This window comes from Phalangium opilio, unplaced genomic scaffold (assembly GCF_054372755.1).
Source record: "Phalangium opilio isolate 3A_F unplaced genomic scaffold, DU_Popi_V2 ptg000329l_1, whole genome shotgun sequence".
NCBI classification, from domain to species: Eukaryota; Metazoa; Arthropoda; class Arachnida; order Opiliones; family Phalangiidae; genus Phalangium; species Phalangium opilio.
The window spans coordinates 7,819,496-7,842,521 of record NW_028324226.1 but is presented as its reverse complement, the minus strand read 5'-3'; the positions used below and the strand labels follow the sequence as shown (position 1 = coordinate 7,842,521).

General features: G+C 35.2%; 3 protein-coding genes across 6 annotated transcripts in view; 2 read left to right on the top strand and 1 right to left on the bottom strand.

The window, feature by feature from the left end:
* conu (Rho GTPase-activating protein conundrum) overlaps positions 1-23,026 on the bottom strand; it is a 110,408-nt gene that overhangs the window by 38,721 nt on the left and 48,661 nt on the right. The window lies entirely within an intron of this gene.
* Positions 6,569-12,082, top strand: LOC149610639 (uncharacterized). Its single transcript, XM_089859073.1, has 3 exons — positions 6,569-7,283; positions 8,243-8,518; positions 10,782-12,082. Exons 2-3 carry the CDS (start codon positions 8,256-8,258, stop codon positions 11,608-11,610), a joined length of 1,092 nt encoding a protein of 363 aa, XP_089715199.1. The 5' UTR covers positions 6,569-7,283; positions 8,243-8,255; the 3' UTR covers positions 11,611-12,082.
* On the top strand, positions 20,083-21,157 carry LOC149610638 (uncharacterized). The gene is made up of 3 exons (XM_089859402.1): positions 20,083-20,288; positions 20,413-20,640; positions 20,782-21,157. Exons 2-3 carry the CDS (start codon positions 20,420-20,422, stop codon positions 20,858-20,860), a joined length of 300 nt encoding a protein of 99 aa, XP_089715528.1. The 5' UTR covers positions 20,083-20,288; positions 20,413-20,419; the 3' UTR covers positions 20,861-21,157.

The window sequence follows — 23,026 nt, the reverse complement described above, 5'->3', positions numbered from 1 at the left end:
TTCCACTAGGTCGTTTACAAAAAAGAAGACATTCAAGTAAAATTTTAGAGAGGAATATATCCAAAGTGTACCAATGTCTTGGATAAAAATATACCACGGATATCAGTTCCTTAATAATGTATAAAGTTTAAATTTTTCTAGGCTATATTTTTTCTTTTTTTCTAAAAAAAAATACGTATATCCGATTTTCTTATGTCGGTATTTCCCAAAGTAGCTCGATTATTATCGGTAATAAAAATCGGAGAGGATATAAAAGGAAACCATTTTTTCCAGGTCAAAGAACTGATTAAAAATGGCCCCGAAGGTAATAACTTATCCGTTATTTTAAAGAAAAAAAATTAAAACTTTATTTGAATAAAACACTTTTGCTTTCACGGTGATTTACAAAGTTTACACTCATGTAGGTAGATTTATTCAAATTAATCTTACTTTTTTTGTACTAAAAGGGAATTTAATAAAATCTATTAATCATAAATTAAAGGTAAAAATAGCTTATAAATATTTCAATAAAAATGAAAGAACAAATATTTTTCTTTTCTTCACTGATTTTAAGATATGGTTTAATGTATTACACGTGATCGGAGCGTCTTTACCATAAACGTACTACACAATTTTTGCGTTTTGAAAAGTTGGTTATCGCAAGCGTTTGAAAAATCGCGCCAAACCTTGCTTTAGTCATAGTGACATCTGGCGACACCTGGTGACGCTATTCACGCGAGAAACCGCATACGCTACGCAACTCCTAAGAACGTGCTAGTGTGTAGTAAGCTTTAAAAGTGCTAAAATCGATAATTATGATCAAAAGTGGCCTTAACCGTTAATTGGCTTTTAGCTAACAAACTCTTGGCGCAGACATTACCTCTGAAAATTGCATCCCTGTTAGACAAGCAAGGCTTCCGCTTGTAGAGATCGTGCCTTGTTTTAATGGGATGTAATCTTTAAGGGGGAATGTCTCCAAGGTGATTTACAAAGTTTACACCCATGTAGGTAGATTTATTCAAATTAATCTTACTTTTTTGTACTAAAAGGGAATTTAATAAAATCTATTAATCATAAATTAAGGGTAAAAATAGCTTACAAATATTTCAATAAAAATGAAAGAACAATTATTTTTCTTTTCTTCACTGATTTTTTTAAGATATGGTTTAATGTATTACACGTGATCGGAGCGTCTTTAGCATAAACGTACTACATAATTTTTGCGTTTTGAAAAGTTGGTTATCGCAAGCGTTTGAAAAATCGCGCCAAACCTTGCTTTAGTCATAGCGACATCTGGCGACGCTATTCACGCGGGAAAATGCATACGCTACGCAACTCCTAAAAACGTGCTAGTGTGTAGTAAGCTTGAAAAGTGCTAAAATCGATAATTATGATCAAAAGTGGCCTTAACCGTTAATTGGCTTTTAGCTAACAAACTCTTGGCGCAGACATTACCTCTGAAAATTGCATCTCTGTTAGACAAGCAAGGCTTCCGCTTGTATAGAGTGTCCCTTGTTTTAATGACATGTAATCTTTAAGGGGGAATGTCTCCACCTTGGGGTTTTTTTTAATTAAAAGCTAATAGATAATTACCTATGCAAATTTGAAAATTATAATTTTCAAATCTTTCCTTAAAACTAGCATAAATTATTTCATCATTCATATAAGTGATAATATTTTAAGTGGTTTGATTTCCCCCAAAATATCGATTCAATAACCGATTTTCAATGGCAATTTTTTAAGCCAAGTCCTTCAATTACTGCAGTCGTCAGTCTTTAATTTTAAAACAACTATTTCCTAGATCTTATTCATTCATTTCTTAATTAGATTATTTCGTTTTATATCAGATACTCTTTAATTAAGGTAAAACGTAAGAAAGTTTCACAAGTCGTGACTAATTGATAATCAGACCACTTTATATAGAAGGCTGGAACTTTGCATGGACGTTACTCTTACGTAGTAGGCACTCACTAAAAAGATTTTTCAAATCCGTTGCCATCTTGAAAATGGCGGACTGAAATGTAAAAACCTTTATGTAATAATATCTGCAAGTTTTCAACCGATTTCACTAATATTAAGTATACTGGTTCCCTTGTCAATGGGCTGACAGACTGATAATCAACGCTCAGTCCAAACCTTTTTTCTTCTGTGATATTATCGAGTGCAAATGATGTATTACCCTATTTAATGTTTTTGTGTTTGTTATTGGGATGCCCAAACTCATTATCATAATACACGCCTAGATTTCCCCTTTTGGAACGAGTCAAAGTTAAAAATATTATTAAAATAGACTTATCGCATAATCAATTTCAAATGACGAGTGGTAAATATATACAATGTAAAATACGCTGAAGAAAATTTTAAAATATGTTTAGGCGAAATCGAAATGGACCATGAAAACGAAATGTTTAGCCGAAATGGCTTGAGGAAAGAGGGGGTTTAAGTTTTCAGAACGAAACAAAGAGATCTCGTGAAGATACGCTCTAAAGCCTTGACTATATGACAGTCCTATTATTTTAACTAAATAAAAGAGAGTTAAAAGTTCCTGAAATGAACAATACAACAAAACTCTTTAATTTGACCTCAGAGAACTGTGATATATTTAAATTTAGCTCAGCTCATTTAATTGAATTTTAGCAAATAATTAGTGTGAAATACTGTATAATGTTATAGTAGGAACCAAATCTAATTAGTTTCAAAGTTATTGAAGATCCAATAACTGAAAAAGAAACCAGATTCCATAATGCAAATGAAAGTGATTAGATAAAATTTTAAATGATTTTGCCTAATATTTTTTAAGAGGTATGACCATAAAAACCTTGAATGTTTAAGTGGCCGTTAAATTATATGGATCGCGATCGCATAATGTGTTCAGACTACCAATTGCTGCAGTTGTTCTAGCATGAAATGAAAATTTAGCCAATTCCTTCACCAACGACTCCTATCTGTCCTTTCGTTTGCATACATTTCGATTTGGACAGTTTTATAGTAATTCTTTAAATTTTACTCGTTAATAATTAAGGATTATAGTACAAGGCCCACCTTAGAGCCATTGAGACAGGCGCAAGGGTACTTAGGTTTCGTCTGCGTAGCAGTCTTTTGAATTGGTTCTTTACTGTTTAATCCTTGCAAAGGGATTCTTAATTTTTTAATGATAAATGTCTTAGCCCGTTTGTATTAACACTTTGGGATTGAATGGAATTGCACTGTTCAAGCTACTGCACATGACATGGCACCACTCCTACACGTTCACAACTTTCGCCTCTCATCCTTCTACACATTTAAGATCCATGGGTGTTGGGATTAACGTTAGAGTGCTACTAACTACGTGATACCTTGTTATATACAGGGTGATTCTGATAAGCCTGCATAAATTAAGGGGATTTTCTTTGGGCGATTCTGAATTGAAAATGTTCTATGACATTTTGCAGTCCAAGCCACTGCTTTAAAGTTGCGATGTGAGTATTTTACGGATGACCCCATAAATTTAACAAAGAAGATGAAAGACAATGCTAATTCAATTAAGGCGTCATCCCTAAAACACTCAAATCTTAACTTGAAAACGGTTGCCCGGAAGGCAATTTGTCACAAAACATTTTCGACTTGAAATAATGCAAAGAACACTGTCTTTAATTGCTGACAGACCTTTAAGAAACACCCTGTATACGAGAACCCCTTACGCACGCGTAAAAAACGTGTTTCGTGAAGAAGTACACACGTTCAATATAAAAAGGTGATGCAACCCCTTCGATGAAATGCACGTACTGTGAAAGAGATATATTTTCCTGATATGCCATAACTGTCAAAAACGTTTATGGTAATCGTTAACCTACGTATAAGTTCGTTCGACTCCTAGTACATGTTATTCACGTAGCTTATTAATGTTTGTTCCTTGAAATTCCAGGGAAATGGGCCCATGTCGCGTTTGTCTGTGGCCACATGGGAGTCGGTAAATGACGAAATAAGACTGAAACTATAAATCTATAGCATACCCTAATTTAATCATCTTAATTTACCCACTGAAGTACGGGTAAATTAACAATAACTTTGTCAAGGATTATTAGTATGATTTGACCTTTTGGTTTTTGCATCGTCAAGTCGTTCAGTTTCCCTAGTTCCTATATGTAGAAATAGGTATGACTTCAACGATACCCGTCCACATCTACATCCTACAAGGTGGTCAAACAATAGACTATTTCACCCCTAACTTTTAAAAAAGGTCTATTCCATTGGGTCCTAGGTGAGCGCTCCCATGGACCAATAAAACAAGGAGACCCTGATATTGAAAAACTGTCTTTAACTATGCTAGACACTATTTCTTCCATTTTTATTACACCATGGGAGCTCTTCAATGGAATTAGCCATAATTAGAACAATTATACAACAGTGGTTTCTACATGAATATTACACACGCTTATTTCAATATATACTTATTTCTTTACAGGGAGCAGGGTCAATGGCTCTCACTCCATTTTTTAAAAAATGCTGATTAAAATTATAATTTTTCTTCCTTATTGAGCTTTTTAAACTAAAAATTTCACCCCGTGAACGCGTCGGTGCGGAACGACCATGCAGATAACAAGAATAGATTAACAGTTTTTAAATAAATACGCTAAGGAGTGGGCCAAGTTAAATACCCCCGTTGTCCCGAGTGGCTATCATTCAAAGGCATTCCATTCTAATTCCGGTTACCTTATTTAATTAACTTATTTTAGTCTCTATTCCGCTGCACCACGTTACGATTAAAATGGGTTTAAAATAGATTTACTGTTGAAATTATTAGATTCGAAAGTCCTTTCATTAAATTTACGTTTCGAATCATTTAAATTCATAAAGGTTTAGTTTCTAAGAATTTCTGACGCCCACGTAAAAAATGGGCCATAAGCCCCTCACCCCGACACATTGGAGCGAATCATTGATACCCTCGGTAAAAAAAAATAAAAAAAGCAATAGTTAAAGGTAAAAGAGACAAATAAAATGAAGAATTTCTATTTCAGGGTTCATTAAACAGTCAACAACCATCACCTTTAATTTAAAGGAAAGCTGAAAAGCAAATCGTCATTCGTCGTGCTCATGTTATCAAAAGTGTATAGATATAAAAACAAAAAGTACACTTCATCCTCAATAGAGTAGTGTCGGTAGAGAGGGGAGTAGACTGTTTATCCTTCCCTCTAGGCGTGGTTTTGTAAGAGGGGATACTGTACGCGCCTGGTAGGGGGATGACACTGAGCTAAGAGATAGAAGGGTATGACGTTTGCATACGTAGAACTGACATTACTCTATTGCCTGCGTTTGGCTGTAGATGACATGTAAACTGAGAAGCAAACTACCCTCCTACACGAACTACTAATCATGGAAGAGTTTCTTGACGTCATAGGTTTATGGAAAGTAATACGTGATGATGGCGATACAAATGTTAATTCTTGGAGCTAGAGCTAGCATCCGCTGCTTCACGAGCCTCTTCACGGCTTGCTCCCTGTGCCACGGTAATTATACGCAGACGGGGGTCAACACTATTCAGGGATAAAGGAGGGCTTCTCATATTACACGGCGCGAGCAAGTTTAAACGAAGTGCACTTTTTGTTTTTATATCTATTTACTTTCGATGTTATTCAATATGTTTTGAACTATATGTCTATCAGAAATTAAGGGCATATTCTTTTTGAAATTTCGAATCGAAAATATTCCACGAGATTTTGCCTTTCAATTGATATTCTCGAATTAAGACCCGTGTCATTGGGATCGCGTAGGTTTTTTGCACGGAGTCTTACTCTAAAAACACTTTAGGTCTAATGTTTTACGTTCCAGTCGGTGTGTTACTCCTATTCCTTGCATTATAGTCTTCAGTCCAAACTTGAAAATTGACAGTATATATACAGGGTGTTTCTGATAAATCTACCATAAATTAAGGAGGGTGTTCTTTGGGCGATTTTCAGTCGAAAATGTCCTATGGAATTTTGCTATCCGGGCCACTGTTTTCGAGCTACGACTTGAGTGTTTTAGGGATGACCCCTTATTTAAATTAGCATTGTCTTTCAGTTTCTTAATTAAATTTAAACTGCCATCTGTAACACACTCGTATCTTAACTTGATACAGTGGCCCTTAGGGCAAATGTCATACAACGTTTTCGTTCCGGAGCCATCTTTGAATATGGCTCACAGAAAATGTAGGCAAAGGTCTTAGTTCCTAAATCACGATTATTAAATTGGTTTTACAACTGAAACACCGGGAAAAACTTTCTCACCAGTCGGGATCATTGTGTAATCTAAACTTGCTTATCAAATAAAACTTTTAATATTTTTGTGACAATTTTGATCAAATTAGAATCATTTACTTTTTACGTAATTTACAATAGTTTCGGCCTGCCTTTTATTTAAGAACGTTCCTGATCTTTAAAAAAAAACAAGAACGCTATTTTCGGGTGACAAGTTTCAAAACTGTCAATTACCATAGCGATAGCGAAACTGGAGCCATATCCAAACATTGCTCCAGAAGAATATCAAACAGAAGACACTCTTAATAAACTACCTTCAAATTGAAATTCTTTTTAACCGTTGAGAATTTTCCCTTGTAAACCGAGTCGAAAAATTCATATAGTCCCATTGGACCGAATGTAGCTTTGCATAAGTTGACCTGACCTAACCTGATCAATAGTAACTTGAAGACAGAGCTAATTAAATGAGAATGGGAATACTACAAAGAATAGCTATGACAAATACTCCGTTTTACTCTTAATCTACTTCTTCTCAATCACAAATATTATACTTTTTATTTCAAACCCTCATTTCCCCTTTTTCACAGTAGAACGCATCTGCTAAATAAGCAACAGTGACAGAGGGGGACAATTTTGACCGCGAATTTTCATAGCAAGGACGATATAGGTTGATGCTTGGTTACGGATCCCTCGTTTTGAAGGAAAAATCCTTTAAAACCTTGAAAAGTTTGGTTAGTCTATGCTACAAAGCACTTTTTAAGCAAACCGTATATTAGCATTGAAAAAAGAAAGAGAGCCAATGAGAGTAAAGCTTAGTTGGCCGTGAACTAGAACAGATTTGTCGGTTTATATAAACTATATTTTATAATTTTCTCTTTAGAGAAATAAGAGTAACATCAGACTGTAATTTATGAAAGTAGAAACCCTCTCTCATTTTCTAGGACAATTATTATAAAAAGACTTGTGGATTCTAGCACGCTCTCATTGTCATCAATACAGTCTACACTATCAGACTTGGTGCTTTGAGGGGATACTAGCACAAGAGCGGTGGAATCCAGTGGGTGAATAACGGATTACCTTGCATATCAGGTAAGATGGTGGCGACTCGCTAGATTATATAGATTAGAAGTTAAAGGTTAAAGTTAACTACGATTAGCGCTGATCTTTTAGAGATAATTTTATCCTTAACGCTTGCACATGGAGGTTGGAGGTTTTAATTATTGGTTAATGTTAACGTAAGAAGAGCCAAATTAGATGAATTAGAAAATTAATAAAAACTGTCTTTGTTGACAAAGAATGGAATACTAAAAGATGAGTGAACAAAATTGAATGACTGAAGCCCCAGATATTGAAATTTTTGGGATTAAAGCTCCCTTAGAAAAGCATTAGAAATATCTTTTTTAAAAGCAAGAAATTAGACGTATTGGGAATTTGGAGCAGAAAGTGTAATCAAACTAAGAACGAAGAGGTTTTTCTAATTTTACATAGAAGATTATTAAATTAAGATTAGATCAACATAGTTCAAAAGCTGTTAAGCCAGATTGATCAGTTAAACAAGCCTAAAGTATGTTTGAAGTTCATACTACTGTACATCGAAATCCTCAATAAGTTCAACCAGAAGCGCAGCTGCTAAAAACCTCTACGAATCTAGAACCATAGCAATCTTAGGTAATTAACCTAGAGTTTAGTTAGAAGTTTTAGATAGATCGTCGTAGAAGTCCCCTATTTACCTCTATATCTAAAATTAATATTCACACCCGAGGTTAGTTTTCTAATAATTACAAGTCACTTTCACATGACACGAAAATATATAACATACTTACAACTGCTATATGAACGTGAGTAACATCTAAATTTGAAACCGAAATACGTCAGAAATGCCTTTTGAAGGTCGAAGTAACGGTATCGTACCGCAATAAGCGGTATACGTTTCAAAACCCTTTAATATATCTACTAGATAGACGATAGAAAACAGCCTAGTTTAATCGCGGCGTTTCAACACAGCGTACACGCGCACAGCCATGGTTTAATTTTACATCTGTACACAGATCAAATTTGAAAATGTGGATTTCATTGGAATGCAACCGAAAAATCATAACGACGGCCTTCACAGTGGTCATATTCTACCTGACTTCGATATACGTCACAGAAACCAATGGTTTAACGTACCTACACATGAAGAAGCTGGCCACACTGGCCCTTTTGGCAAAAGCCTTAAGACCGGACCTGATACCATTACCTATACCCATGCCGATGCATATGGGTAAAATGCCCTACATGAAAAGCCCAGAGCCTATGATCAAACCAATCTTCATCCCCGTACCGTAAGTTAACAAACAAATCAATTTTATTTCAATTTATACTCATCCTAGAAGTCTAAATTTTATTACTCATCAGCCTGAACTTTCTCTATTATCATAAATTTATAAGATATGTTCCATAAATATGACAATACATATACTTCGTAATAGTGCTTGAGAGTTTCTGAGAGCTAGTTCGAAATCGACGCGAGAATTGACTACACTCGGTTTTGCAGTCCATCTTCCTATTTAGTCTGTATTGAGCCTATGACAGCGCCTCACCAGGCGTCGCTTTACAAGAATCTATGACCTACGTCACTTCATGACAAGCTCTCAGTAACCAGGGACGAACTTATGGAACATATCTTATGAACTCATCCTATTAATCTTTTTTGTTGTGAGGTACACAAACATTTAAGTTTCAAAACTTATATTGAGCAGATTGATCGTTTTGTTTTAAGTGGCGCGAGAGTTTTTGATTTCTATGATAAAATTTCTCGTTAATATTTTTTCCCTATATCATCGTGTTGTCCAATGGTAAATGGCTCAAACCTTTGGGAGACTTTTTGGGAATTAAAATTTTAATCCAATTCGAATAGTCTAAAAAATAGCTAACAGGAGGAGGGCCGTCGAGAGAGAGTGTGCGGGCCCCGGGGAAAATGACGAAATAGCGGGCCCTATTCAACACAGCCCTACAGGTGGCCCGGGCCCCGGGAAACTGACCTATTTGCTTCCTTCCCCTCTATCAAAAAGTAAAATTTTCTGGCAAATAATTTTGAGAAGCAACTACAAAATGAATTTCTATAACCCAAAATTGATAAGTCTGTGTCGGCTTTATCTACGGATTATCATAAAACGACAATTAAATTCTCCCATTAAACCATGAAATTTTAATTTAGTCTTTTCCACGGTAAATGTTACCACGTGTAATGCCAGACCCCCATCTCTCTCAGACCTAGAAATAAAACGAGCGCAGCTTTGAACGTGGTGACAATTCAAGGTGAAAGGAAAACCTACAGTAAACTTCGTAAACAAATAAAGATAAATGACAAACATCGGATCATTTGTTGTCGTTTAGCTTTATGGAAAACAGTGGTTTTCTGGTCCAACGGTTTTAGAGGTGAATTTATATTAAAAATAAATTTTAAAGCAAGGGTAATTCCTCAAAAGTCCTTCTTACTCAGTTGTAAAAAAATTAATATTCGTTCAAGTAAAGTAGGTGATAGTTGACACATTTTAAATGGAAAAGGAGGTTACAAATGGACTATATGATGGACGCGTTCCGGTCTCGGAGTTTTTCGGAGGAAAACTGGTGACGAAAATAACAAAATTATTTTTTCATTAAAAATGACAACAAGGGAAGGAAAGGGATATGCTGCGTTGAACACACGGCTTACTGAATTAAAAAATATATAGTGTATTCCAATTACTATAGGAAATATATCTTATTAAATTGGTTTTTAATCTAAAAATTTCTATTTCATTACCCACACGGGATTGAGGAAGGGGAAATTGTAAGCAAGGAGTACCCTTGAACTTGGAATTTAAATTGATCTACTTAGTTTCGCCATATTTGAAGTCTGGTACACTTAAAGAACGACAAAAATCTGAAGAAAAACTGTCACAAAATTTATTAATCAAAAGACGTGATGCGAATGAAAATTAAGCGTCTTGTCTTAAACTCAAAATTATTTTGTGTATTGCAGTATTTTTTGAAGGATTGAACTAGTTTTAAATGAAGACCTTAGACAAAACTATGCAACGAGTATATGCTTCAGAAAGGAGCCTTAATTTATCACAATAAGAGTTATTTACAATGTAGTTTAAGAGAATCGTAACCTTCGTAAACACCACCATCACCGAAAAACTATATTTAAAGGGAATGCGAATTTAAAATTTCATCTCATATTTTACCACGAAAGAAATGTGACACGTGTCGGTGATCCTACCTTGTAAGTGCCGACTGACCTGTGTCCGCCGGAGGTGACTTGACAACAACACCCGTTCTGTCACGACCCAAGTAAACCTCATTTCCTTCCCTCATTTATCATGTCCTTACCGTGGACCCTCTAAGGAACCAAACTGCATTGAAAGCAATCCAAAAAAATGTATTAATTATCAACGCAGCTATAGTTGGTAGTTAATTCCTTGAGCGTAGAATGTACAAGCGCGTGTTAACTATTTATAGTGGCGAGGCCTAACGCGGCTTGTTTAATTTAATAAGACCCTGATGTATGAATGATGTGTTTACTTGAATGTAACATCTACATTTCTTTTACCCTTGCAGTGTTCATCACTACCACACCAGTCATAAAATAATAAAGAGCGCCGCCTCCCCTACGAAACATGTCATATTAACAGCGCCATCATTCAGCGGATTCGGTTCCAAAATATATGGTGGAATTGGAAGTCAATCTCTTTACCCGGGAACCATGCTAAGCAGTGGACATGGTGGTGGCGTCTCGTACGCTGATAGCAACAATTACATCGAAAGCGAATCAGGTCTACGACCCATGTACGCTTCTAAACCCGCACCTTCCGGGAGAAATCAATTCTCTCAGGCTGGACCTGGAGGTTTCTTACCCATGGCCGCGGCGGCTAGTTACCAAAGACCACAAATTTATCTTCAAGACGTGACGAGGTACATGCATAAGATGCCTGCAATGAGTATGCCCTCAATGCCAAGTATTCCCTCAATGCCCAGTATGCCCTCGATTCCATCGATGCCCAGTATGCCCTCAATACCATCTATGCCCAGTATGCCCTCAATACCATCTATGCCCAGTATGCCCTCGATGCCACCAATGCCTACTTTCTCAGGAGGGTTTAAGCCAATGACAAACTTCCAAAGCCAGACACCATCATCGTCATCGTCAGATACGAGTTTCGAAGATAGTAACGCTACTTCCGCTTCCGTATCGGACCCTAACGGTCCCGGAAGCGCTAGCGCCGGTGGATACTTATCCAATGTTCCCGGAAAATCAGCCCAAGCGTCGGCCAGCAGTAGTTCCTCGGGAGCTCACTCTTCAAGCTCCCAAAGTAGCAGTTCGGCGAGTATGTCCAACGATGGAACTGCCTCATCCGATAGCAATAGTATAGCGACGTATAAAGACTGACTAGCGGACCTGCTCACTGCGCGAAGCATTAACATTAAAATTCGGTTCTTTTAGTATAAAGTAGTGCCTGGAGATAATCCCTGGGGGATTGGTCTTATTGTAAATAGAATATACTTTACTAGTTCCATTTCACGCCTAAATATTTATAGTCACTTATATAAAATTAAAGCCATATACGACAACTAATTAATTATTAAATCGTTGTTTTAATTGAATTAATGCTTAAAGTTGGTCATCATTTTCGAGCGCAGTGAGGAGGGAAGATAATATTCATCATCGACGTTATTTTTACGATTACATGAAAACGTAGATAGAGCTTTTAACTGGTTTTAAAGTTTTTGTCTATGTGGCAATTTACGACCCCGCTTGCCGACGAGTATAAAATAATTATTCAGACTACATTACGTTATTAATGTACAAATTGAATAAAAACTAAACGTATTAACTAAAATTAAACTAAATTATTTGGGTCTTACACAGGTAAGTTAAATAACTAAATTCTAAATCTTCATAAACAGTGTTGAAAGTAATGTATAAAGTACTATAGGTATAGTTAACCAATAGCCAGCCCATGGTAAGTGATTTTCGATTGAAGGAAACCTATGCTAGATTTAGCTGGTGACCTCTGTTGATGACAGTCGTCTATTCATTTGACCTTTTCTTCAAGTCATCTCTTAAGGCCCATTCATAGTATAATTTTACGTTCCCGTCGGTCACCTTGCTCATTTCCCTGTTCAGACGATAGAGCAAACGACTTACAACTTGTCACATATGCTGATTTTTGAACCAAGACTTTTGTATACTAAAATAGATCAATCCAAAACGTCAAATACCGCACCAAGAATTTTACATTTATCGTCTTCTAAGAAATAGCTCACTCGACTAAGCGTCATTAAAGGAAAGCGTGGCTTAAAGGTGGCATTTCTACCAGCGTGGGAAATAAGGCGGTGGCACAGGGCAAATGACCAGTTTAAAAATTGCCTGGACCAGTTTAAAAATTAAATCGGAGGGGGGTCAGTGGTCCACGGGACCACTAAGAAAATTCAAGGGTTACCAGAGTCCAGACATCTCAACTATTTAATTACCCACTTCTTTAGTTTAGCAGACGACGCGCCCTGGTCAATGGTCATGGACCAGTTTATTTATTCCAGGCTAGGGGGGTCGCTGGCCCAGTGTCCAGTTTAAAAAAATCCTTATTTCCCACCCTGATTTCTACTACACAGTGGCTAAGCTTGCTAAAGGCTAGTTAAGCCAAAGGCAGGAACCAATGGGACCTAGTGCATTAGGTCTGATTGGTTTCTGCTTTGACAAGGTAAAATTCGTGTCCAGAAGATTAGCCAGATGCTAGGAGTGATAATGGAGCCGCGCTTTCCTTTAAGGTATGATGTGATCTAGTGTACTATGGCTGAGAGAAAGGGCTAACGAGTTGGTGCCATCTCGACACTGCCCGACGAAACTGAAAACTTTCAAACTAAACCCGCGAATCACGCGCCAACAGTCTAAATAAGCGAGGAAAGAAACTTCGCCGACGTAAATGGGACTATAAGTTGAATTCTCAAATATATAGATAAAACCATCTTGATATCTAGACAGTCATTCGCATCGAAAGAACAATTTAAAGGGATTCGCCGGAGCTCTTGGGGTGAAGAGTTCAAACTGTTGGTTAGCATATTGTGACCCGCCAACCGCGACGGTGCCGCCATACCTTATGGCCAAAGAGCTTTGGGGTTTTCCCGGAATTAAGGGCGGACTTCACCCCAACAGCTCCAGTGAGCCCCTTCAACAACAGAAGGCCAAATCAAACAAGCAGACTTATTTCACTACCATCGAAATAAAGTGTTGTTTCTTGCTGGCTAAAGGGAATTATACCAAGACCTTCCAAAATATACATTTGCATATGTTCAGAATATCCGTCAGCGCTGTGGTATATAGCGTTTATAACTTCAACACAGGCTGGAGAGTATACAAAAAGGTGCGTGAGTATCTGGATTATTCCTTTAACAAGTTTAGATTTTTGAGGGGGCGAAAAAAGACAGACTCAAAACAGTGTATCCAAGTACTCAAGACCTCCTAATCGCCCCTCCAATGAACTCTCAAAGAATATAGACCACGAAGGTAAAAGTACTGAAAGAAAATTCATTAGGGCTAACTCTAAGATGAGACCGCGAAAACGTAGTGGGTCAAGTGTACTATGACGAGAATGCTCTCAGACTGAAAGAATTTCACTATGTTGTAAAATCCTATGGCTTATCTTCATTTAACTCCGTTCTTACTTCTTAGAGAGCTTGTAGCAGATTGTGAGAATTTTTTTCCGAAAGGCCGCTTATATACGCACGGAACGTCTAACCTCAATTTCACGACAAAACGTCCGCATCTGAGAATTAAGAAACAAGATGGCCCAAGGGCTGGGCCTTAATAGTAATTTTACACGGCTCACGTGACCCCCCGTATAGTTGATTTCCAATAAATCGTACAACTAAAAACATTTCTGAAACACAATCGTGTATCCCTTTAATTTCTAATAACGTCACATTTCAAATAATATTAATGAAACTAAATTGTGCACCCCACTAAAGTATAATTTTTAAAAACCATACGAATCAAATAATGTATTTAAACAAAATCCTGGATCCCCTAAACCAGAAATCACTATGACCGTAAAGCGTCCCCTCTATTTTACGAAACCTAACCTAATCCAGCATAATCTCTGATGTATCACGCGCACAAAGTGCAGTAGTGCACGAAAATTATCATCTTGTTTCCCTTCACTCAAAAAAGCCCGCGAGATTTAAACTACCTTTCTTTCCTCTCTCTCCGAGCGGGATGCCCCCTCTCCCTCTTCCCCCTCTCACTAATATACCAGGCAGGCAGTTCTCTCTCTACGCGGAGCTTCGTATCGCCACCGCGTACGCTAGCGATCTCTCTCTCTCATCGTAAGCGTACGTTTCGCGGACGCGACCGGTTTCCCTCTCTTATCCTAAGCGTTCGTTTCGCGGACGCGTCCGGCACAGGGACAGGGACAGGGGTTTTGGTGCCGTTTCTTAAATTTTAAACGGAAAAATTCCGTGTAAAATTAAAAAGGGCTTCAAAGGTTTGATATTATTCCGAAAACGTTACAGGCTTCGGAATTAAAATATGTAGAGATAAGTGGAGCCCTTCAAAATTAAAATTGTCTTTTACTGTTCATAGGTTCAACTTTGATTAATTATTAATATGTGTCTCGTTCCACGAAAACAAAACTTTTTACTAGATAAATGATTAAAATAATTACTTAACGTTTCTACGTTTTAACGTTTTCTAAAAACCATAAATAACATCAATAAGCACGACAATGCGTTAAAGGAGGTGTATTTTCGAGTAAAACATTATTTTCGTAATCGAACCTTTCATTGAATTGACCAGTGGTTAAGCAGAGCCAAGAATTAATATTGTTTAAAGTTGCTCATTTTGTTTTCGAACAACTTCTTTTCATTAAGGGCACAAATCTTATTTCAAAATATTGCATTACTGCGCTGGTAAATATAATACCTATTCTTACGTTGTAATTTAAGCTGAAATTCATCATCTTTGAGTACTGAAGGTCTGACAAGTTGACTAATACTCTTATATGTAATGTAAATCTAAATAAACTACAAGTAAATTAGTAATTTCCGGTTTTCTCTGGTAAATTACGAAAACTGGTAATTATCTCGTTAACCAGGAAATTATAGCGGTAATATATCGGGAAAATTTTAGATTTGAAATTGAAAAAAAAAAAAAATCACGATATGAGCACTTAAGTCAATTAGCTTAATCATTTTCTACGAAATAGATTATCAAATTTCTAATATCAGTAATACTAGGTAGAATATTTACAATTCTATGCTTGATTAAATTCAAGCCTACAATAGAAAAGAGTAAAATTAAACTCTTATCTAAATAAATTTAATCTTAACCGTAATCGGAAGTAGGCCTTCTTTAAAATATAACTAAAACTTCAGAAAATAATTGAAAATAAAAACAGAAAGAAACGATTAAAACAATAGCGGAAAGTGATATTTTTAACCTTATCCCATTGGGCGGAAATATAAAGGGTTTATCAATTTCAAAGAATAAAAAAAACTTCCTGAAAAAATACTTGTAAATACACAGCAGACAAAGCAGCAGACGCCCTAAATGACATCTTTTTCTTTCCTCTTAGATTTCCGAAATAAAAACAATTTACGGAAATTATTTAACCAAAAAAAAAAAAAAAAAAAAAAAAAAAAAAAAAATTACAACGCCCAGGTCACTTGAAAGGGTAATTACTACATTGTATCTAAATTTAATTCAACAATTGTTGAAGAGCACTTGACAATATTTATGGCGGATGAATATACAGTGTTAAACCGTATAGAAAATGAAGTAGTCTTAATGTCAAGTGTGGTTGAACTATAGTTGAACATTAAACTTCCTTTTGGCAAAACATACAAGGATATTTTAGATTTTTAATTTCTCACGTTCGGAAAAAAATACCGACACCAATTTTTGACATTAAATCTATTGACAAAAAAAAAAATCACCCCAATTTTTATCAATCTACTAAATATAGCAAAATTTGACAAAATTTGCTAATTTTAAAGTCGTGGTTACTACAATGGGTGCTTATTTCTTAAATAGTTTGAGGCTAAGGATATAGATTATCTATATTTAAATTTATAATCCTGCGTATTTTGATAATAATCGCTGCAGCCAATTTAAAAAATAATGCCACGATTTTCTAACTAGTAAGAAGCGTGTTTAATATCGTTTCGCAAGCGACATATGCAGTAGTTAGTTTCAATAGAATGTAGTTGCATTTTTACAGGCTGACATTGAAACTTGCCTTGTACAACTACCTGAAATTGCACAAACGTGGAACATATGCTTTGACAAGAAAAATAAATCTAACCTATAGCTTATTATCACCTATAAAACCTGAGAAATTCGTTTTGTAAAAGTAATCAAAAACTAACATATATTGATTTATATTCAAACCGAATATTATCTTAAAGAATGAGTGAAAAATTCGGGCAGTAGAAATAGACTTTCTCACGTTTCGTATGAAACGTGAGAAAGTCTATTTCTACTGCCCGAATTTCTATTGCCGAACAGTTGCGTGGTTTTCTATGGGATGGGAGTAAAAGAGCTTTGGACTATGGTTCGTTTTTGTTTTCACGCTTATTAATAAATAATGAAGTATCACATTGAAATATAATTAATTAGGCCTTTATTTCTGATTAATAACAAAATATTAGTGCTTTGCTAAGGGCTAATAAATGTATATGAAATTAATAGCAAAAAATAGGGACTGCACTCGGTGTAAGTAATTATAGGTTTTTTAGTGATATACAGTTAAGAGCTAGCAGAATGTAGCCATATTTTGTGTTAAAATCTCTAATGCATTTACACAAAAAAGGTCATGTGCAGTAATTTATTTTAAATGTATTAAAATACATAGTTTAGATGTGACCCCAACATAAAAAATTGACATTCCAAGAAACTTCGTTATTGTACCAGGACCCCGAAAACAGGATGTTCCAATACTTTTTCCCCTTATCCCGACCCCTGTCCCTAAGATGTGAAATGTCGTCGGTGTTTTATTTTGGTGAAAGGAAATTATTTTTGATCTATCTCAAAAACAATCGACTGATTCGTCTCAAATAAGTTCTCCTTTGTAAAAAGCGGAGAGGGTAACAACTAAACAGACTACATCACTAACAGAGACCAAAGCTCACCAGCCTAATTGTCGCGGACAGTCGTCTCTATTCCCTTCTTGCAATGCCCCTTCGTGGGAATAGCCGTTGCACAGCTTTATATTGTTACTAGCCTGATACTAGAAGAGGTATATCCTCCTTGATTAAAACAAACTAATTTCCAAATACCAAGACATTTCACGATTTTTGATCATTTTTCTACAATTCTGAAACCTACGTTGTTTTTTGTCAAAAGATACCTTGACCCAACCCCGCTTATTATACGAACTCTATTTGTAAGTCAAGAGATCAATCAGTCCGAGTGAAAGATAAATGACTAAGAAAAACATAATTATTAAAACAAAATTACGTTGTAATTGGATAAATTATGCCCTAGATTTGATGACAAATTATATACTGCAAAGTAACAATTGAGCAATTTGGAACTGTTGATTGACAATTTTTATAAATTATGTATACGGTCATCTACCAAACTATCAACCAATAGGCGGGAACACTTTAAAAAAAAATCGAGGAAGTGTAGACGGAAATAGAAACCAAAACGTTCGTCTTATGTGCGTGCCCCAATTTTATATCAAAATATAAAAAAAAACTAAGTAAAATATTGAAAAATACTGGTTTTTCTTTGCCAAGGCGTTCTATACTCGGAATTACATACCTTACATGGAAAGTTCATATTATTATTATTATTATTATTATAATACTTATTTAAAGTTTTGTTTTTGTTCAAAGTGCGATGCGATTGTCTGATAATATTAAGGTGTCAAAGGCCTTATTAAAAAACATTAGGTAATTTCCCCTGAAAATATACTTTTCTTATTTCGTATATTTAATCTTGTTAATCGAATATTTATTTTGGATTTTTATAAATGCCTCTAATTAAAAAATGTCCTTTGACCTTTAATATTTATAAAATTACAGTGTTTATGACGTCATCCCAAACTTTTAAAGTTATTTAAAAGGTGAAATCGTGGCTGATTCACGCAATTTGTTAATTGCGTCATACATTTTCTCTTTATCACTTAAACAATTAGATTCTGGGAGTCAGTGTATCTATTAATACGCTATGGTTGAAAACTAGTTTTTCGAGTACGGACGCATTCTTTATTCAAGAATCAAGATAATACCGGATTAATATCAATTTTTTTTTCACTCGTTGAAATATGATACGAACATTCTACTATCATTTTTCCACTCTATTAAAACCACTTAAGATTAGTCAAGGGTATAATATTGATTACCTATTGTGTAATAATACAAATATAATCTGAAAGTTTATTGGATGGAATCATGCACATAGTTTTAGAACAAAATTGGTTTAATTTGAATCTTGTTGCGTAAGTTAATTGAAACTTTAAGACTATTTTTCAACATTAATAGCCGTTGTGTGCCGTTGGTATGTTTTCAGTCGAAAAAGAGTGGCTATTTACAAACCAAAATAGGTTCACTTGTCATACTTTTAATTAAACTGAAGGAATCGCAGGCTCTACCCTTGACAGTATAAAACGATTACACGTAATCTGAAAGTTATTAGCTGTTCAATTGAAAAGCAATTAACTAAAAGTAGATAAATAAATAAATGCTCTATCTGTAATATAATAACTTTTGTGAAAGTAAGTTTTCTAAATGAAGGACCACAATTCAAGAGAAATGGTTCTCGCAATAACATTTAAAACTGATGTTCTTTTGCCTAACCATATTTGCAAATAAAAGCACAAATGTCAGCAGATACGAAATTTGCTCAAGTATCGTTTAATGAAAATGTAGTATCTGTCATATAGAAGCTGTCGGAATACACTATTCGTGAAACACAATTTTTAAATGAACTAATAAAATTTAAATTTATAAACTAGATATAAATGCTTCCACATCTGTGTTGACAAGTTAATATTTATATATTTCAAACACTTTCAAAACGTTCATTCAGATCAGACAAACTACACGCATGATGAAACTATGGTAAAAAAAAATTCTAAATGAAAATCTGTAACAATCCAGTCGGATATAAAATTCCAAGATAAAACCGGAAAAATCTGATTATGTAAAATTATGGAGAAATTTCCTTCACTAGACTTAGACAATACTCAATGAAGATTCACATTCAGAATTTGTTTACTTTCCAAGTAATGCAATATGAGAACTAAAACTATAATAGCACAATCCTCTTTGATCTTTCAAACATCTAATAACACGGAAACGGTAGTAATGTCCCCGATATAATCGAAAAATCTGATCCCAATCACAAACCAAATTTAACAACGCGTGAAGTAAGAGTGAGATAGATAAGCAATGTTATTTAAATCTCACATGTATTTTCAGTATGTATAGAAAAAGAACGGAATTTAAAATTACATTCCGTATTAAGCGGGTAGAGTAGGGGATATTCCTGTATAGTATAGTATAAGCCTAGAGGCTATCCTAAAAGTATATCGAAGCTCTATATAGATTTCGCTCGCCAGACTGACACACTTTTCTAGATAAGCCGCAAGTGGTGCATATTATACAAGAGAGAGAGAGCGAGAGAGAGAGAACGGCGTCTTTTAAAATCGCCAGTTTCCCAAAATGGTATCCAAAATTCCCCCCGGAAAACGTAGACTCCGTTAGAGAAAGTATTTTATCCCCCTCCCTAGACAAACTTAAATCAGATTATTAAAGATTGAACTTCCCAGCGCTCCCCCCCCCCCTTATATGAATGGCTTCATACTAAAGAGTAAAAGTTGAAAATACCCCCAAAGCTTCACCTACGATTTGTTGCTATTCTAAGCTTAAGTTCAAGGAACCACTGTAGGTTTTTCAGCTTAGAAGCTCCACCTCCCGTTAGAAGGTGAGAGTAAGTAGTAAACGAAGGAAAAGACCAGTATATAAGGAGGGACGTTTCTCACCAATGGACACACTCACTCGCAGTCTTCCCTCCTAAGAAGATCTCCTAGCTTTTTCTAAAGTTTTAGAAAACATTCTAAAAAGGTACGATTCAATTTTATTAGGAGAGAATACCAGGATTAATTAAAACGAAATTTCGTGGCAAAAAAAAAAGTAACCCTTAAAAAGGATTAAAATTTAATTAATTTCGTGAAATATCTTTTCGTAGACCAAAAATGACGAGAAAACTTATCATCTGCGCTTTCGTCGCCGTTGTCATTGCCGCCGTTATGGTGCAAGAGTCTCAGGCTCTTCATATCAAACTGAAGAAATTGGCTGCCATCGGTATCTTAGCCAAAGCCTTGAGACCATCTTTCTTGCCATTGCCATTGCCAATCCCGATTGCTCACCACAAAGAAATTCACCCCAAGCCATACCCAGTTCACGTACCATACCCGTAAGTACCTTTTTGTTCAATTGAACCAGTTTAACAATCTTTAATCAGAGAAATAGTTAACCCAAATGTAATATTCGTTAGAAAGTTAGCTTAAACAGGTCAGAATTGATAACTAATTGAATTTTCGCCTTGTCCACTTAGAGTTCACCACTACCACAAGGAACATACGTTCGAACTCGGACACGGAGGCGGTCACGGAGGTGGAGAGGGATGGTGGTAATCATAGCGACAACGCCACAAATAAAACCATATCCGGTTTTGGGACAAATTCACACCGTCCAGACCGTTAAAGTCATCTCTAGTAATTAAATCGGATACGCCCTCTTGTGAATAGTTTTTAATCAATGACCCCCCTCCCCCAGGAACTCAATACATTGCGCCCCCCCAAAATAATAAGCGCGTATACTCCTCAGCAATATTACTAAAAATTGTATAAATTATAATTAGTTAATTTACTAGTGAATAACTTTGTGTATATATATACAGTATTGTACTTTTTGTGTGCGAAACGATGTAACATTGTTAATTGTTATTGTTGTCATAAACATGTGTGATAAATACATGTTATTTTAACCATATTCGTTCTTGTTTACTTGTTAGGGCTAAATTAAGCTAATACTTCTTTAGGATAACAATTTAGACCAAAGAACCGGTAGTATTCGCTTACTAAGAGCCCTCAATTCTAATGAGCAATATATTTTCACAAATAATTCTTAGTACCTGTAAAATAGCGATATTACTACCAGTTACATTAGCCATAATAGCAGCAGCAGCACAAAGGTAAGTATTATATAGAGCATGGTTTAGCTATTCGAGGACAATAGCTTCTATAGAAGTGGTTTCTTTGGCTCTTCAACTGCACTGAGAAATAGAATTTCTATCTAAAACAAGATCCAAGAAAAATTCTTGTTTTAGATCTAAGTTCTCGGTACAGTTGGGTCACCAACACATTAGAGACGCTTCTGTCCTCAAATAGCTAAGTAACCCTGTGTTCTAGTCTTCTTCACGAGTACTAACACTAAGAGCACAAAAATATAGTGTGAAAAAATAACAGCAAGGATTAATTATAAAACCAAATTGGTTTTTTATCTGTCAGTTTCTCTATCGCTGAGAATTCACTTTTTAAGTCTAAATTAAAGGAAAACAAGTGAAGTCCTGATTTGGTCATTCAAAAATAATAGAAATGACGGTTACAGCCTAGAAACCATGAACCTTTTGGAAAAAATATATATTTTTAAATATATATTTGTACGGAGACGTGTAAAGAAAAAATAAGTTTTAATATTAAAACTTCTTTAGCTTCTGTTCGTCCCAAAATTCATCGACTTTAAAGTGGGTTACGAATTCGAAAAATATATATTTGGTTAGTTTCACACGTTTCGAAAAGGTTCATTTAGTGACTAGGTCTTTTGTATATAACAAAAAAAGGTGTAGGATAATAATTTTTATCAAAACCCTAACGATAACCAAATTTCATTAAAATTTTATAGATATTATAGATAGCTACGAGCAACTTCCTCTATATGGATATAACACGGCACGCTATTGGTGGTGAATATTAATTTTTAAGGTACATCAAGAAGGAAAAATAATGTAAAAACGAAACGTTCAGTGTTTGGTATTTAATAATAATAGTGGACAATAACCTTAATATACTAGAAAATATTGCTTAACCCTGAGATGAGGAGTCAACAAGGAAGATGGCCAAGTTAGAAAGTAACAAATAACCCGCGGTTATTTTTCAAAGAAATAATTTTAACCCGCGATTTCTAAACTTAGTTTTCGTTACGGTTCAACAACAGTGATATAATATGTGTAAGATATTTGTGATGTTAGAGGCCCATGAATAAAGTAAAATAGTTTTTTATTTCATATTTACTAATAGCTTCGAATGAAATCAAATTTGACAGATATACGTCACAGTATAAGATCATAAGATATGTTCCACAAGTTTGTCACTGGTTACTGAGAACTTGTCATGAAGTGACGAAGGTGGAACGTCTTAGATTCTCGTGAGGCGCTGTCAAAGGCTTAGTACAGACTAAATAAAAAGATGGACTGCAAAACCAAGTGTAGTCAATTCTCGAGTCATTCTCAAACTAGTTCTCAGTAAGTCTCTAGCATTAAGAAGTATAGATAAAGTTCCATGAGTATGACACATCTTAGAAACTTGTCACGGTTAAATGGTTAATTTAAAGTATCACTACCATCTTGTTTAAATTTCATATTGTAAATTTAGCAGAGGATTTTTGCAAAATCTGCAACTTTAGAAATATTTAATTTGTTGGTTTGAAGAATGAACAAGTATCTAAATTTTCAACTAAATTAAATTAAATAAAAAATCTATTTTATTGCTTAGGACAACGTTCCGAATCAGCCTGGTCAG